General features: G+C 39.5%; 1 protein-coding gene across 2 annotated transcripts; it reads right to left on the minus strand.

Moving 5' to 3' along the window:
• Nucleotides 1-677: 677 nt before the first annotated feature.
• GTPBP10 (GTP binding protein 10) lies at nt 678-15,965 on the minus strand. 2 transcript variants are annotated; one of them, XM_061996965.1, is made up of 10 exons: nt 15,724-15,965; nt 15,028-15,221; nt 14,843-14,934; nt 13,609-13,753; nt 10,513-10,586; nt 8,634-8,686; nt 4,681-4,788; nt 4,086-4,163; nt 2,578-2,701; nt 678-1,883 (listed from the first exon to the last, which is right to left on the minus strand). In XM_061996965.1, exons 1-10 carry the CDS (start codon nt 15,754-15,756, stop codon nt 1,666-1,668), a joined length of 1,119 nt encoding a protein of 372 aa, XP_061852949.1. In that variant the 5' UTR covers nt 15,757-15,965; the 3' UTR covers nt 678-1,665. The 2 variants fall into 2 exon arrangements, with proteins under 2 accessions (XP_061852949.1, XP_061852950.1); XM_061996966.1 differs by lacking the exon at nt 15,724-15,965 and adding an exon at nt 15,321-15,409.
• Nucleotides 15,966-16,110: the final 145 nt, after the last annotated feature.

Consider the following 16,110-nt stretch of genomic DNA (forward strand, 5'->3'; position numbering starts at 1 on the left):
TATGAGCCACCGACCAAAACTTCATAACGCTGCCAGAGGGATTTACAGGCCCTGAAGGAACGACCCAGCTCCACGCTCTCCCTTTCTTCCTGCTCTCCACTAAGAGCAGCCCCACCTCAGGGGAGTGCCGCCCACAGGGACGATCTCATCTCAGAAATAAGCATGGGGAGCTGGTCTTCCCAAACTAACTGCTCAATGGGAGAGCAGTTTGGTATCGGTCTGGTGGTGGGAGGTAGCAAGTGGTGGGCTTGCACATTTAAGGTTTTTTCCTTTTCTTCTTTCCATGTATGTTAAACCTTAAACTGCGCATTAAGTCTGCCTCGCTTAGTGAGCTGCTGTGTGGATGCTCAGCTGCTGGACCAGGTCACCCCAAGGTCATCACTAGTCCCGCAGGTTACAGCGGTGAAGACCAGCTCAGCATTACACTTAATCTTACCACCCACCACTGAAGCTCACATGACTCTTCGTACACACTGCTGAAATAAATCCAAACTGGCTCTTCTTTCACACTCCTTCCCCCCTTCTCATTTATCTATGAGAGTAAAACCAGCGTTCAAGAACTCTGACACCCACATACACAAAATTTCCTGTGACACAGAGTATCAGAAATTGTTGTCAGCCTATACTTGGCTTTCGTGAAAACACACATTAGCCACAAATGCAAGATTAGAGGGAAATCAGAATGAGAACCAATAGTAATGATAAAAGAAAATAATTTGTGAGACATCATACCTTTCTTCCCAGTGACTAACAAAAATTGGAGAAAAAGGATTTGGTAAGTATACTTGCAAAACAAGATGAAGTCAAGAGTCCTTTGATGTATTCAATCTTATTTTGCTTTCCGCTCAAGTTAATAGCTTTGAAGTAGAAAACACCCTGTACAATAAAAGACTTATTTTTTTAAAAAATGAAGTGCACCTGCTTGTAATACAAAAGCTGGAACGTTAACTGTTCTCACAAATGTATAGCATTGTCAAAAAAGCAGTCATCATTTTTTTCACCCAAAAGTACCACATACCCAACACTTCATAAAAGGAGCGAATGCCAAATTAAGTCTGGGAATTTGGAATCAGGATTTATATGACCAAGAGTAGGCATCAGCAAATGCAAACATCCCAACATTACATATCAGCCTTGCCTTCTTGTGCTCCTACAGATCACTTCCTTGTGGCCATTTATTAGTGGTTTCCTTTAAACCTCTAGAAACGACAAGATCCTCACAATCCAATGCCTGTCCAAGTGGCAGAACTGGTTCATCTTAGAAACACTAAATCTGGAACATGCTCCATCAGAAATTTCCCTCAGTGTTTCTGATGCCCATAGCAGAAGACCTAGAGTGGCTGAATTTGCTCCTTTGCTACCTGTATGAGTTTATGCTCCTTCCATTCATCTCATCTGGCAAAAAATATGCCAGGCACCATCAGCTGTTAAGCAGTGCTCTGAAATGACAGAGATATACTTTCTCTTTACTCTGTTGAGTTGATGACCAACATATATCATAAAACCTGCTCTTTTCCCCATTGTCTTCTACCCAAAAGAAATTGAGGCAATGGAGAAGAACAGAGAATTGGGCAGTGGTGGTGGAGTTAAACAGAAAGGTCTTCACAGCAATGGGTTTGTCTACATACTGAAAATATGAAGACACGTTGGATCCAGCCTAAAACACTAGCTTCTACTTGTTTGTTGTTCTGAAGTTTGTAGAAGTAGTAGTTTCTTTTTCTGATATTCCTCATTCTCCTGCTCTGCTTCCTCATCTATGGATTTTCTTATACATGCTTTTAGTTCCTCAATTCCTTCCCCGGTATACGTAGATACAGGAATTATATCTCTGAATTCAAGTGTCCTTGCAGGAATCATTTCTTCCTGTAGTGAGTTTAAGAAGTCTGAAAAATCATATTGAAAGATTTAGTACAAAGTATCAGTACAAAGACCATAAAATCCCATTAAATTTAGAAAATAAATTTGAATAAATCACAGTCATGAATATAACTGCAATTAATATAGAAATATTATTTTCTTTTTAAAAAAAAACCCAAACAGCTAAACGCTCTGAAGACAAGCACTGATATAGCAGTTATTCCACAGTAAGCTCTCATGAGAGGATTCTGTGCTCTTCCTTTAGCTTAAGTGCAAAGAAATCTCAAGTTGTGGAATATGGGAGGTGGAGGATTTTAAGCCTTCCTCTGCAGGAAATAGGAAGAAATTCACCCCAATGTAATAACAAAACTGAAGTAAGCCTGCACAGGCCTGTTCGGAATTTTAATGTGTTTTGCCCAAAGTGGCATGATAAACTGTATATGCATTGGTGTCTGTAAGCAGACCTTCCACTAAGGTTACTGTTACCCAAAAAAGATCTTCTAGGATAACTCTATTTTATTAAAATACTTCTCCAACAGCAAAGCCCACAGTACAAATGCACAGAAACAGCTCTAGATGCAGAAAGTGGTTTTAAATACTATTTTCAAGTAATAAATTTAATAGCAGACTTCGGTTTCAAACAGCTCCTTGCAAATGCAGTTACCCCAATGAAATCTTACTACTACTTTTGTCAAAGGTAATTATTTGAAGTTAATTTACCTTGAGGCTTCTGTAGTTGTTTCATAAGTTCATTCAAGTTATCTTTTGCACAAGACAAATCCATTTTATTAATGGCAAGAAGTGCAGGCTTTGCTACAAGTTCCTCTCTGTACAGTTCCAGTTCCTTAAAAGACAAGGAAATTTGCTTTAAGTATTTGTAGTATAACAAGTGCTACTTCAATCTTGCATCTCCTCTCTCATTTCTTTAATTGTCCAAATAGACTTTCATGCCTAGGCAGCTGTGAGATTGGCTCAGGTGCTCAAGGTTGATGTATTAAAGAACTCTGACATTGATCCAGTGACTTTTTGCTCACAGACGTTTCAGGTAAACAGGCTGGCTGATTCTCCAAGCCTCCTGTAATACTAATGACATTTTTGTTTTTATGATATCCATAAATTAAAAAATCCACTTGGGAAAACAGTCACACCCATAACATGCATAACAAAATTCATTGGAGAGTTTTCTGATTCTTAAGCATTTTAATGGACTATAGTTAATATCAGAAATAACATCACAACCATGAATCAGCTAATCATAAACAGCAATAGCTGAAATCCAGAAGATTTATCATAGAATCGTTACAGTTGGAAAAGACCTTTAAGACTACTGAGTCCAACCATTAACCTCGCACTGCCGAGCCTATCACTAAATCATATCCCTCAGCACCTCATCTACGTGTCTTCTGAATATCTCTAGGAATGGTGATTCCACCACCTCCCTGGGCAGCCTGTTCCAATGCTTAATAACCCTCTTCGTGAAAAAGTTCTTCCTAATGTCCCAATGTAAACCTCCCCGGCACAACTTTTAATACATTTCCTTGTGTTCTGTCATTTATTACTGGAGAGATTGACCGACACCTCACTACAAAGGCCCTTCAGGTAGTTGTAGAGTGATGATGTCTCCTCTCAGCCTTTCTTCTTCTTTAGCCTCAGGCTAAACATCCCCAGCTCCCTCAGCTGCCCCTCATCAGACTTGTTCTCCAGACCCTTCACCACCTTTGTTATCCATCTCTGGACACGTTTCATCGCCAGAGAGAGAATGGCTGCTAAACTTTAAATGACATTAAAGGCATTATTTTAATCACAAGCAATGCTAAGAGACTGAAGCACTGAATGTTTCTAAAGCTGGGGCCTGATGTCTCATCTCCATTAGGGGCATGCAGTAGGGGCATCAAGGCAGGGATTTAACTATACTCATGTATTTCTACTTCCTAAGATGCTATCAGACTGGGGAACTGAAAATGCTATGTCTTTCCACCTTTACTTGACTGTAAAAAAATCCCAGATGCTGCAGAGATTAATGAAGGAAAAGTTGCGCCCTAGATAAAAATTGAGCAGTTTCATCTGCATAGTTAAAGATTTAATCACTTCAGAGAATCCTAAGCTTGTTAACTGGTCTTATATTAGAAATGGAGAAGAGATACTAACATGTGAACGCTCTTGATCAAAACTGAGCCTCTTCCTTGGCTCAACATGTAACTATTAACTGTCAATTATGAAGAACTTACCTTTGTTAGAAGCAATATTGTTTCAAAAGGTGTTCGGAAATGAGTCTTAATAGACAGCTGAAACCCTGAAATATCAACCTGAAAAGAAGTTACACAAAAAATCAGGCTTGTGGTACTAAATTATGTTACAGTATCAAGGTACTCCCAAGTAAACTACTTTGCAGTAAAATGTCCAAGTACATGTCCTCATTCCTGGGCAAATAACAGCAGGCAGTCATGCACCAAAGCAACACCATAGACACTGAAGCACAAACTGGTTGGGTCTGATACAGTGTCTGATTTTTAAAACTCTTTTTTTTAAGAGGATCTTATAGGAAAAAAAAAAGAAAAAAATCAACTCATTATTTAATTATGCTTGAAATACTTCACTGCTCTAAATTATTTGGTATATTTGAATGCTAAACTCTAATTAAGAATTTAATTTACCATCAGTCATTTCAGCATTCCATTCTGAAATTAGTATTACAGACATATTTATTGTAAAACATGTAAATGACAAATGATTTCCTAAATTACAACTACCCTGCAATTAAGACACATTTTATTTACTGAACTGCCTTTGACTTCAATAACCCATAAATTGTATTTAACTTACAACTAACAGAAGCTGCTTCGTTCTTTCTACATGTTTGAGGAACTTGTGACCCATCCCTTTGTTTGCATGTGCACCTTCAATCAGTCCTGGGAGATCAGCTACTGAAATCTGGGAAAGCAAAAGTTTCAAACAAAAGACTTCCAACAAGCAAAACTGGTGATTTAAAACTGTCAACACTTATTATCATTTTATACACAGAAAGGAAGCCAGATAAAGGAATGTCAGGAATGTCTGGTTTGTATTTCTTGGCACTGTGTGCAGGACGGGTTCTCTGGCAGTATGCTTTGGCTGTTTCAGTACATTTAGAATCTATCATCAGAAGCAGATTTAAACAAAATGCCACTATTACACAGACATTATGCTCCTCGTGTTCCCCCGTCCATTTATTTATAGCTATTTGCAAAGTAGAAAATAGAAGGTAACAATACCTCAGCAGAGATCTTTCAAAATGTACCTATTTATTACCTGAGACTCTGAAAGGCAAGAAGGTTAGGCTATCATGTTTGTGTGGAATTCAAACCATCTCTGGAAAAGAATGTAAAGTCTGCTCCTTGTGGCTACAGAGGACCATTATTCTAAATGCAAACCCACTTAACATTGTTCTCCTGAGTGTGAGAAGCTCCAAGAATTTGACTTCTGCTCTTAAACCAAAATGAGATTTTTATTAGTATACCAGCTTCCAAACAGAGCCCAGCAACGACAGCAACAATGGGCCGGGACCTTGTAATCTTTTTTGTGGGCTGAAAGGGTTGTACACAGTTGTAAAGAGCTAAGACAGTCAGAAAAAGAGCAAGACAGTCAGAAAAAGAGCAAAAACTAAAACCCTCAGTAACCCTCAGTAAAACCTACTCAGTAACTCAAAGAAAAATAAGATAAGATAGCAAAGTAAAGAAGAGTAAAAAGTAAGGTCTTCAAATCTACTAACATCCATTTAGATAGCAACTGGATTCGATTAACCAATGCCCAAAGCCAGCACACAGTAATATCCCCAGTGTGCTATCTATTGCAGAAGGGGGGTTTCTGCTACAAGTGAATTATGCTCCCACTCCTGTCACACTTCTAACCATTGTAAATATCCTTACTTCAGAATTTTCCTTCTACACAGCTAGATGAATCTACAGACTTGAAACTAGGAACAGGCAAAGAAGAACTGAAACAGGGAAAGAATAGCTACAGTTAAAACAGAAATACCCACTTCTTGGTGTGATGTGTTTGGGTACTGTGGTACCACCAAAATCACCTTTTTCCCCAACTTTATGTTCTCTTTTAAAGAATATTTTTTATGGAGCTCATACACACATACTCTCTCTGAACAGCACTTGGTTTGCATATTCTGGTAGAAAATGTAAATGCTTCTGCTAGTTTCCATCATGTGATACTAAGACCTCAAGTCATACTCAGAATTAGACTCTACTTTTTTGTCTTTTCCAAATAGTAATGATAGATGGCATTGGCTAACTTGAATGTATTTTCTTCTTTATAATGTACTAAGATAAAAGAAGCAAACCGCTACATACTTCCTTAAAAACATCAGTGTTCTGTGGGAAAGAAAAGAAAAAAAAAAGATGTGATGAGCCATTCTCCCTTGAGTGATACAGGACAGTCACCTCAATTATGGCTCTTCATTACTTATGTTGTTTTGTTTTCAGCAGCTGCAATAATGAGAGCTGAAGTATTTCCTCTTATAGATGTTCCCTGTGATCACAATCCTAGTTCCCTTGATTTTAGACTAGGGATATTTTGTCCATACAGTTCCTATATAGCACCTAACACTGTAATATAAAAACCATGAACTGCAGAAATAGACAACAATAAAGGTCATTGGCTCTGATATGAAATAGAGTGCAGAATAGACTGCAGACAAGAAAGCCAGGAATGCAAGCCAGGAATGCAAGCCAGGAATGCAAGCCAGGAATGCAAGCCAGGAATGCCAGTTCTCTACTACTTGAGAGATCTTGATTCATGGAAGGTAGGTTGTAGTTCTTCTTCGTTATGCGAGACGGGAGTGACCAGACACCAATATGACGTGCATCGACTCCAAATTTATTATCACATAATCATCACTTATATACTTTTACCAAATGCTGTATACGTGCTACAGTTCATGACAATTAGTTAATACCAAGGATCACGTGCCTCAAAGGATCATAAGGCCTCAAAGTTTCATTTTTGTAACAACTTAGACACCAACCTCACTGTGTTAAAACACCAACCTTATTGTACTTAAAATATCATCCCATCTATTTGGCCTTCAGTTAAGTTTTCTGTCACACTAGACTATGGTTATGCTTACCTTACATTTTGCTTAGCTTTATACCATTGTTAGTTACATATATTGCAATTTGTTAGTCACATACATGCAATCACACAATGCTTAATTGAATGCTCTATCCTGTCTTCTTGTTTTGACCTTGTCTCTGTCAGTCTGTAGTTTCCGTTTCCTCCTTGATCAAGCTTGCTGTCACATAGGCATTCTTTTATTTTCTTTTTCTGCTGCCGAAAGCAATTCAAAGATGAACTGCTAAATTCCTCCGTCTTTGTTGGACTCCATAACGTTCATTATAGTCAAGACCCCAACAGTAGGTAGTTTTTCTAAAAGGCTACGAACAACCCTGTCATTTGCAGCACAGTTTTCTAGGATAAGTTACCCTAAGCTAGCATATAAAATGAATATACAAAAAAAAAAAAATCTCTTAGATGTATGCACCTCTACAGAGAACCTGACAAACTAGATTTACTTCCTTTAATATACAGTTTTGTTAAAGGTCGTTAAGTGAAAGTTTCAAGCATCAGCTACTGAATTGCCTTTAACATTATTGCTTCTGAAAGTGAAAAGAGGACCTATCTTTTCAGATCCGAAAGGTGTGCTTTTCTGGTTAAGTCATCTGAAACCCTTTTATGCATTCACCTTTTATCTTGGAAGTGATTAGTCCAGTACTGCATGTATCATAGACTTCAAAAACAAAACAAAAGCACATCAAAGAAGATTCAAGCTAGAGGACATAAAATGTTTGTTGTAATCTTACATGAACTTGGGGTTCAAAACCTATTAGCAGAAGTCTCATTTAGCGCTGGTTTTCTCCCAGTGGATACTGTAGAAAGGATTCCAGGAACCACACAATTACCTGACCACTTCACCCGAAGAAGCTGGGCAGAACTGGGTTCACAAAAGGCATGATGGTAGCTCCACCAGTTCCAGAGCTACAGCCCACCACAAAAGGAACTGGATCCAGGTATCTCACCTCTCAGTTAGTGCTGTTCAGGCAATCACTATTGCTTCATACTATTTTAGTTTATTTTAAAAACCCAAACCAATTTAAAAAAAACCCAATCCACAAAATCCAACTCAAACCACAAAAGAAAGTTAAAGTTGCCAACCCAGAAAGCCAGAACAGTAAATTATGGCAACTAGGCTATAGTCACTAAATTCCCTATAATTCACTACTCCAGAACTGGCAGCTATTGGATAAATTTGCCACTGCTTAAAATCCATTCTGAAAATTACTTGTTCCTTCCAGAGCTCTCTGTATAGCCAACTTTCAGAAAATTTGCCTCTTTTAAATAAAGGGAACAGATTAAGTCTCTGAAACAATAACAAACTTAATAAAGAGTATTCTAGGACACAGCACTCTCAATTCCACACAGGAGCTGACACTTCTCAAGATTATAAAGCAGGATTAGAACCACAGAAAGGAGATAAGGGAAAATGAGAAGCCATTTATTAAGGTGACTTGAAATCAGCTCGTCATGTTACTCCATTTTTCTATACAGCTCACTTATTACTTCTCTACCACTTTTATTAAGTCCATGTAATTGCTTTTTATATGTATACATTATAGATACACGAGTAAAAACCTGAAAGTTTCCTTTTTCTTTTTGAAATTATGTTAAGCAACATATCTAACCATTATATACAACTTTAACGAACAACCAGAATGAACTTTCATACCAACCTGCTTATAATCTGCATACAAGATCTTTCCTAGTTCAGGCTGTATTGTTGTAACTATGGCAAAGGGAAAAAAGGAGAGGAAGTAAACAAAGCTGGTTTTAACATTTTAAAAAATGTTTAAATATTTAAGTGTTGCAATACTTTATCACTTCATATTTAAATGAAACAAATGTTTAGCAGCAGAAAAAAAAAAAGGCAAATAGAATATTAAGAATTACTGAAAAAAAAATAAAATGAGAACAAAATCAGACACTCAGAAGTCCCCCACCAAAAAAACCAACCCAACAGTGGTTCACCAAATCTCAGTACTGTCTGCAGTTCTGTTTCTGTCATCCCCAAAAGCGAGTAGAGCTGCTACAGAAGTGTCAAGACACAAAAATTATTATCCAGACTATGGAATAGCTTCCAAATAAAGAAAAATAACAAAAGGCAAAGTGAGATAAGACTCTTCGAACTGAGGAAAAGGGGTAAAAAGGCTGTAGAGAATCAAGAGTGGTATAAGAAGATCAGTAAGAATTATTAATACATATATTCTTGTTTTTAATTAATAGAATGATCATGGAATCATAGAATGGTAGGGTTGGAAGAGACCTTTAGAGATCATCTAGTCCAACCCCCCTGCAGAAGCAGGTCAACCTAGATCAGGTTGCATAGAAACATGTCCAGGCAGGTCTTGCAGACCTACCTCCAAGGATGGAGACTCCACAACCTCTCTGGGCAGTCTGTTCAACTGCTCCATCACCCTCACAGCGAAATAGTTTTTTCTTATGTTTAAGTGGAACTTTTTGTGTTCCAGCTTCATCCCATTACCCCTTGTCCTGTTGCTAGATATTTTTGCTAGAAAAAAGGGATGCCCCAAAGGGATGCTCCTGACACCCTCCATTTAGATATTTGTAAATATCAATAAGATCCCCCCTCAGTCTCCTCTTTTCTAGACTAAACAATCCCAGTTCCTGCAGCCTTTCCTCATATGAAAGATGTTACAGTCCCCTGATCATCTTGGTGGCCCTGCGCTGGACTCTCTCCAGCACTTCCCTGTCCTTCTTGAGCTGGGGAGCCCAGAACTGGACACGGGACTCCAGATGAGGCCTCACCAGGGCAGAGTAGAGGGGGAGAAGAACCTCCCTTGACCTGCTGGCCACACTCTTCTTGACCCATCCCAATACGCTATTGGCCTTCTTGGCCATGAGGGCACACTGCTGGCTCATGTTTAGCTTATTATCAATCAGGACTCCCAGCTCTGCAGAGCTGCTCTCCGGCAGGTCAATCCCCAGCCTGTCCTGGTGCATGGGGTTGTTCCTTCCCAGATGCAGGACTCTGCACTTGTCCTTGTTGAACCTCATGAAGTTCCTCTCTGCCCAACTCTCAAGCTGGTCGATATCCCACTGAATGGCAGACAACTAATCCTAATTTACCGATTAAAAAAAAAGTCTGCCAATTTTCAGAGAACAGAATGAAAACCAAACTCTTACTCTGTTGTAAGAACAAGTGGCAGCTATTTCCAAAGCATACACAATGTTTATGCAAAGGAACTTGATGGTAGACTGAGGATATTAAACACCACAAGAATCTCAGATAAATGCAATAAAATGGGCTGAAATTAAAATAAATGTTAAATAGACTCTGCATCAATAGGTTGAAGAATTATGAAGGTCCACACATGAAAAACTGAGGTGGCTGAAAGAACTGGATACTGAAACAGCAAGCCTCTCAAGTATTTCTTACAGTTAAAAATCTGTGTAACATATTTAGCAGGCAACATGGTTATCCCCTTTATAATTTATATTATCCTCTTTACAATAAACTTGTAAAAAAGTCAGAGAAAAGACTTCTTGCTCTTGTGAAATACTACTTCTCTAAAAATAAGACCGTGAACTTACATGCATAATCTGCAATTTCCGGTTTGGCATGAGAAATCTTGCTTAACAAGGATGATTTTCCTGCATTTGGAAACCTAGAAGAAAAGTTGGGATTTATATATTAAATAAATATATATGTGATTCCTGTATATTTTATTACCAAATACACTAAATTACCTTAGTCAAGTTCAATGCTATCAACTAATTTTTGCAGACTCATTTACTCAGACTTTATAACAACCCAACAAAACTCAGATCATTATGATTTTTTTTTTTAAATGAAATCTTAGTAGTTTTTTCTAAATACAACAATGCTTCCCAAGGATGTAGGCAGGAGAGTAAACACACATGTAATAGATTTAAGGGAAACCTTTTGAAGTCACTCAGACAGAAACACAGCTAAAGCATCCAGGTCTACTTGAATCTACTCTTCATAAGCTACAGCTAATTCTGTAAATTATGTTTACATTCAAAACATGCATGTTCTCAGTTGGATTTACAGTCTTTTGCTGGCTAATAAAACAGTTTGAAAATTTAAGTACCAATGATATCTATGCTACTGTTTAGCTAACGTAGCAAAGCATATGTAAACTCTGTATATACATATATATGGTGGTGGGGAGCATGACAGTGACTTGTGTATATGGACACACACTTGCAGTTTGTGTATGTTTTTAAACCAACAAAGTTGTAGCAGGGATACTGAAATTGTAAGCTTTTCCCTTTACAAGGCATAGCTATACCTGCAGGGTCCAACAAGTCTTCCTTAAGAGATTTTTACAGAATACATTTACCCGTTGAAATGGAAACCTAAGTTAAAACTAAAACTATAACACATGCTTACTTTAAAGATTAGTCTGAGCTGGAAAAGACACAATAGTCTTGATCCATGTCAAACTTGAAGCTAATGCAGAACAGACTATAGACCTTATTCATAGAACCTGCTCCACACAGAAGACCACACAAAACTTGTGCTCCAGTCAAAATCACAGTTATGCAGCACAATGTTTCAGTGCAACAGTAATCAAAGAAAACCATGTCTACAAGCAACTAAACACTGGTCACATACTACAAAGGTGGGTGTCACATAGAAAACCATATACTGCTCACTTGAATACATGCAGAACCACAACCTGTTAAAAGGGACAACTAATAAGATATAAAGGTGCTTTATCAAGGGATTTTATACAGGGCTTGCTTAAAAAAAAAGACACACAATGTCTCTTGTGACAGCAGGAAAATTATTGAGGGTAGTTTTAATGCGCTCTCATGTTGAAAGGTGCCTTAAAGACATTCCAGAAAGTTACTCTGATCATCTCAAGTATTTTGTTTGCAACCTATAGTACACAGAACAACCTGTACCAAAACCTGGTGGGCCCTTCTCAAGTCTGTATGTTTTTTATCTAATAGCAAACCACTTGCAAATTGACTGAAGTAAAAATAACAAACACAAAGACATCAAAGTACAACCACAACCTATCAGAGGCTGATTCATACTCTCAACTAGAAAATAACGTGTTCCTCTAATTAATTGATAATGACTCTTTTTATCAATTTTGAAAGAAAATCATCAGCCAAAACACAAGCCAAAATGCAAGATTAAAGAAGTACCAGTTTCATAAAACTCCTTGTATTTTCAAACAAAAAACCAAATATCTCTCATGTAATTACTGAAGACCACTTGAAACTTATATCACTTTAGAAAAATCTGAAAATCTGATATTAACAGAACTAATCATAATAAGCAAAAAAAAAAAAAAAAAAGAAAAATGTAGGCAGAAAACCAGACTGTCCTTATTTTCCATTCTTTAATGGTACATACCAATTAGACTATTTCTACCTCAATGCCCTCATCGTCTTACATTCCCTATGTTTTTATTAACAAGGACCACAGGGTGGGAAGCTGGGGTAGTAAATGCTCAGTAAAGTAATGCTTTTACAATTGTAGTTTGTTGAAAGCTTTCTCCAAGTATAAAAGTTATTTATTTGCATTGTTATAAAACAGTAACACTGAAAAGCACTAGAGCAAAAGAAATGCAAGTCTTGCTGTTCCAGTTTGCAACTACTTCCTGCTAACATTCCAAATTGCTAATTTGGAAGTGTAGGCTACGTAACCTTTGAAATTCTCTTTAAAACTACTACTGAAAGGATCCCCTTGTACCAGTTCCACAGCTAACCCTTATTTTGTATCCTTCCTGTTCATGTTCAGTTATAAGTATGCCAATGACATTATAGCTCAATAAGTATTTTCTTAATGAGCACATTCAAAGAAATAAGCACTCCCAATTACAGAATCACAGACTCATAGAATCCTAAGGGTTGGAAGGGACCTCAAGAGATCATCTAGTCCAATCCCGCTGCCAAAGCAGGACCACGTAGAGTAGGTCACACAGATACTCATCCAGGTGGGTTTTGAATGTCCCCAGAGAAGGAGACTCAGCAACCCATTTGGGCAGCCTGTTCCAGTGTTCCATCATCCTCACATTGAAGAAATTCTTCCTTATATTTCTTTGGAATCTCTTGTGTTCCCATTTATACCCATTGCACCTTGTCCTATATCACTGGACATCCTTGAGAACAACCTGGCTCAATTCTCCTGCCACCCACCCTTTAAATATCTGTAAACATTAATGAGATCATCCCTCAGTCTCCTCCAAGCTCAAGAGCCTCAGCTCCCTCAGCCTTTCATCACAAGAGAGATGCTCCAGTTCCTTTATCATCTTGATGGCCCTGAGCTGAGCTCTCTCCAGCAACTCCCCATCCTTGAACTGAGGGGAAATGTCAAAGATGCAATATGGATAGTGTTCTTGGCTCTGTTTTGCACCTCCTATTTACTTCATAAATATTATCTAACAGTATATTGATAATTGCTGCAATTGCTAAATTCAATTATGTTAATAATTATATATCCCTGACTCATGAAGCCCTGCACTCACAAAAGCGTAACCAATGTTTTCCAAATTTTAAATTTAAATTTCAACAGATTTAAACTCTTATCTGATTTGCAAAGCAAACGTATAGCAACACTCATCTTCCAAACTCTCACAGTTCTTTGAAACCCCATATGAAACGTACTACTTTGTTTTCTAGTGTTAGTTACTACAGTAAGCTACTTACCCAACTAAGCCAACATCCGCTATAAGTTTCAAATCAAGACGAACAATTCGCCTCTGACCTTTGCAAGGCAGAAAGTTTGTAGCCAAACAGCCTCCAAGACCTCCACGAGCTGCTAGGAATCTCTCTCCTGCTGCATTAAGCTCTCCTAAAAATAAATTCACTGGTGAACAAGCACAATCCCCTGCAGTTCAGTTGTGAATTTCCACTTAAATCTATCTTATGTTTGCTTTATTGCAAGAGCTGTGCACTCAGAGCCATGGTATTTTTACTTCTTTAGAAATGAATGAGTACATCATACTCCAGTACTCCCCTTTGTTATACCACTAGTCACTTCAATAAAAGTGCTAAAGTACAGTCAGGCGAAGTATGGCCAATATGGTAGTTCTGAAGCCTCCAATACTTGAATTCAAGAATGCAAGGAAAAATCTGAACTGATGGTGATGGGTAAACTCTTCAGATGTTCTGGTTTTTTTTTTCATTGAGATGCAGGCTGTAATATCTCCCTAAGGGTTAAAATGTCAGAAAAATTGAAAACCACAAAAACGCAATATTTCAGTACATAATTCAAGGATACCTTTAGACATCTACACAACTACATTATAAAGAGTTCTTGCCATACATCCAGTTTTGCTAAGCATCCAAATCAGAGTCACTTGTGAATTTAGTTTGAAGTCTGAATAGTATGAGAAAAAAAAAAAAAAAGGAGATACTGCAAAGACACCATTGAGAGCCATTCCAAGAGCACTGTATTGAAAGATACCTTTTCCTGGTTAATACCAAGTACTACTCTTAAAAATGAGAATAGAAATGAGTGCTTTAGATAACCTGAGATGTTGACATTCAATGAGGATCTTTATTTTTCAAGCAGTATCATAATTGCATTTAAATAAGTGAAGTTATAGGGACACTTACCTGAGTTTATGTAAAGTCATTAATGATTCCATGGAAGATTGGTATGGCTTCCAATCTTTAACACTTGTTTGCAAGGGCAATTTTCTTTCTCCTGCATGCAGTGATACAAACTGACAACTGCTAATTTCTGGAAGGGGTCTTTGCTTTTCCAATAATTTCTACAGTGGCTTTTTTTGTCAACTCTTTGTCCAAACAAAGGAAAACACATAAATTTTGGGAGACGTGTAATCTTAAAACGTGCTAGTGTTAGAAGTCTGCTAGACATTACCAATAAATATGACAGTATGTACTAGCTACATTAAAACAAAGCAAAAGTTCTTACCGATCTGCTTGCCATTATCACAAAGAATTGAAATTCCCAGAGGCACACAAACTTCACGGTCTTTTCCTTTTTCACCTTTTAGCGCTTTAATGCTGGGAGAAATTAAATTAGGCTTAGTAACTTAAGCTGACATTTTGCTTTCTGGACAAGATGTATGCAACAACTTTCGTCAACCAGACTCTTACCTACTGTGGGCTCCTGTTCCAGCTACAAATCGTTTCTGGGGATATCTGTCCCTTATGCTCTTTAAGGTAGTTCTTTCTTGGGCAATGAACCACACATCACCACCTCTTCCTCCTTCCCCACCAAGACGAGGATAACCCATTCCACCAGTTCCTCCTTTCACATAGAGCCGTAAAGCATCTATAAAGTTGCCATACTAATAAAACAAGGTTCATATCAGTATTATATCCTGTTTACATTTCATTATATAGTCATTAGAAACGATTCGGCTAAAACTGCTCGGACAGAACTTTACCCTGATGGCAACAACGAACGTCCAGATACCAAACGTGCAACCCTCCCAGACATCTTTTCAGAAATGTCTGACATCCCCGCCCAAGCAGCGACACCCGCCGGAGCGCCGGTCGTGCTTGCAGAGCCCTGGCAGAGGGACGGGGCGAGGCCCCGGCGCCCACGGACATGCGTATCACCGGCCTCCTGCGAGGCGCAGCGGCGCTGCCGGGGAGCCGCGAGGGCCTCGGCGAGCAGCCCATCAGCGCGGGGGGGAAGGGAGCGACCCGTCAGCTCGCCTCAGGGACCGCGGGGCCGGGAGTGGGCCAGCGGCTCCATGCCAGCCCTTCCACCGGCCTAGCCCTGCTGCGTGGGGCTGCGCACACGGTGGGCCAGTCCCCACCGCTCCGCGGGCCGGGCATACTGACCTTCCGCAGCTCAACCCGGCCGCACCGCACCATGCTGACAGCCACCGCCAACCTACGAGAGACAGAGAGGAAGAGGGGCGGGCCGGGGCGGGAGAGGCGGCCCTCAGGCGCGGGCTGGGTGGGGCCCGGCTGTGGCTGGCTGTGCGGCGGAGAGAAGGAGGCGGCAGGACGATGGGCAAAGTCGGCGCCCAGGGGCAGTGAAGCGAGGCGCCAGCACCCAGACTCTGGCCCCCGCCGATGGCCGCCATGACGGCCGCGGCGGGGTCAGGCGGGGCCGCGGCGCTCGCAGGTGCGCGTGCACGGCCCTTCCCGCCCTCGGCTGCGCTCGCCGTGGCGGCTGCCCGCCGTCGTCCTGCTGCTCGCAGGCGAGATCGTTCCCGCGGGGCC

Source organism: Colius striatus, chromosome 5, assembly GCF_028858725.1.
Source record: "Colius striatus isolate bColStr4 chromosome 5, bColStr4.1.hap1, whole genome shotgun sequence".
NCBI classification, from domain to species: domain Eukaryota; kingdom Metazoa; phylum Chordata; class Aves; order Coliiformes; family Coliidae; genus Colius; species Colius striatus.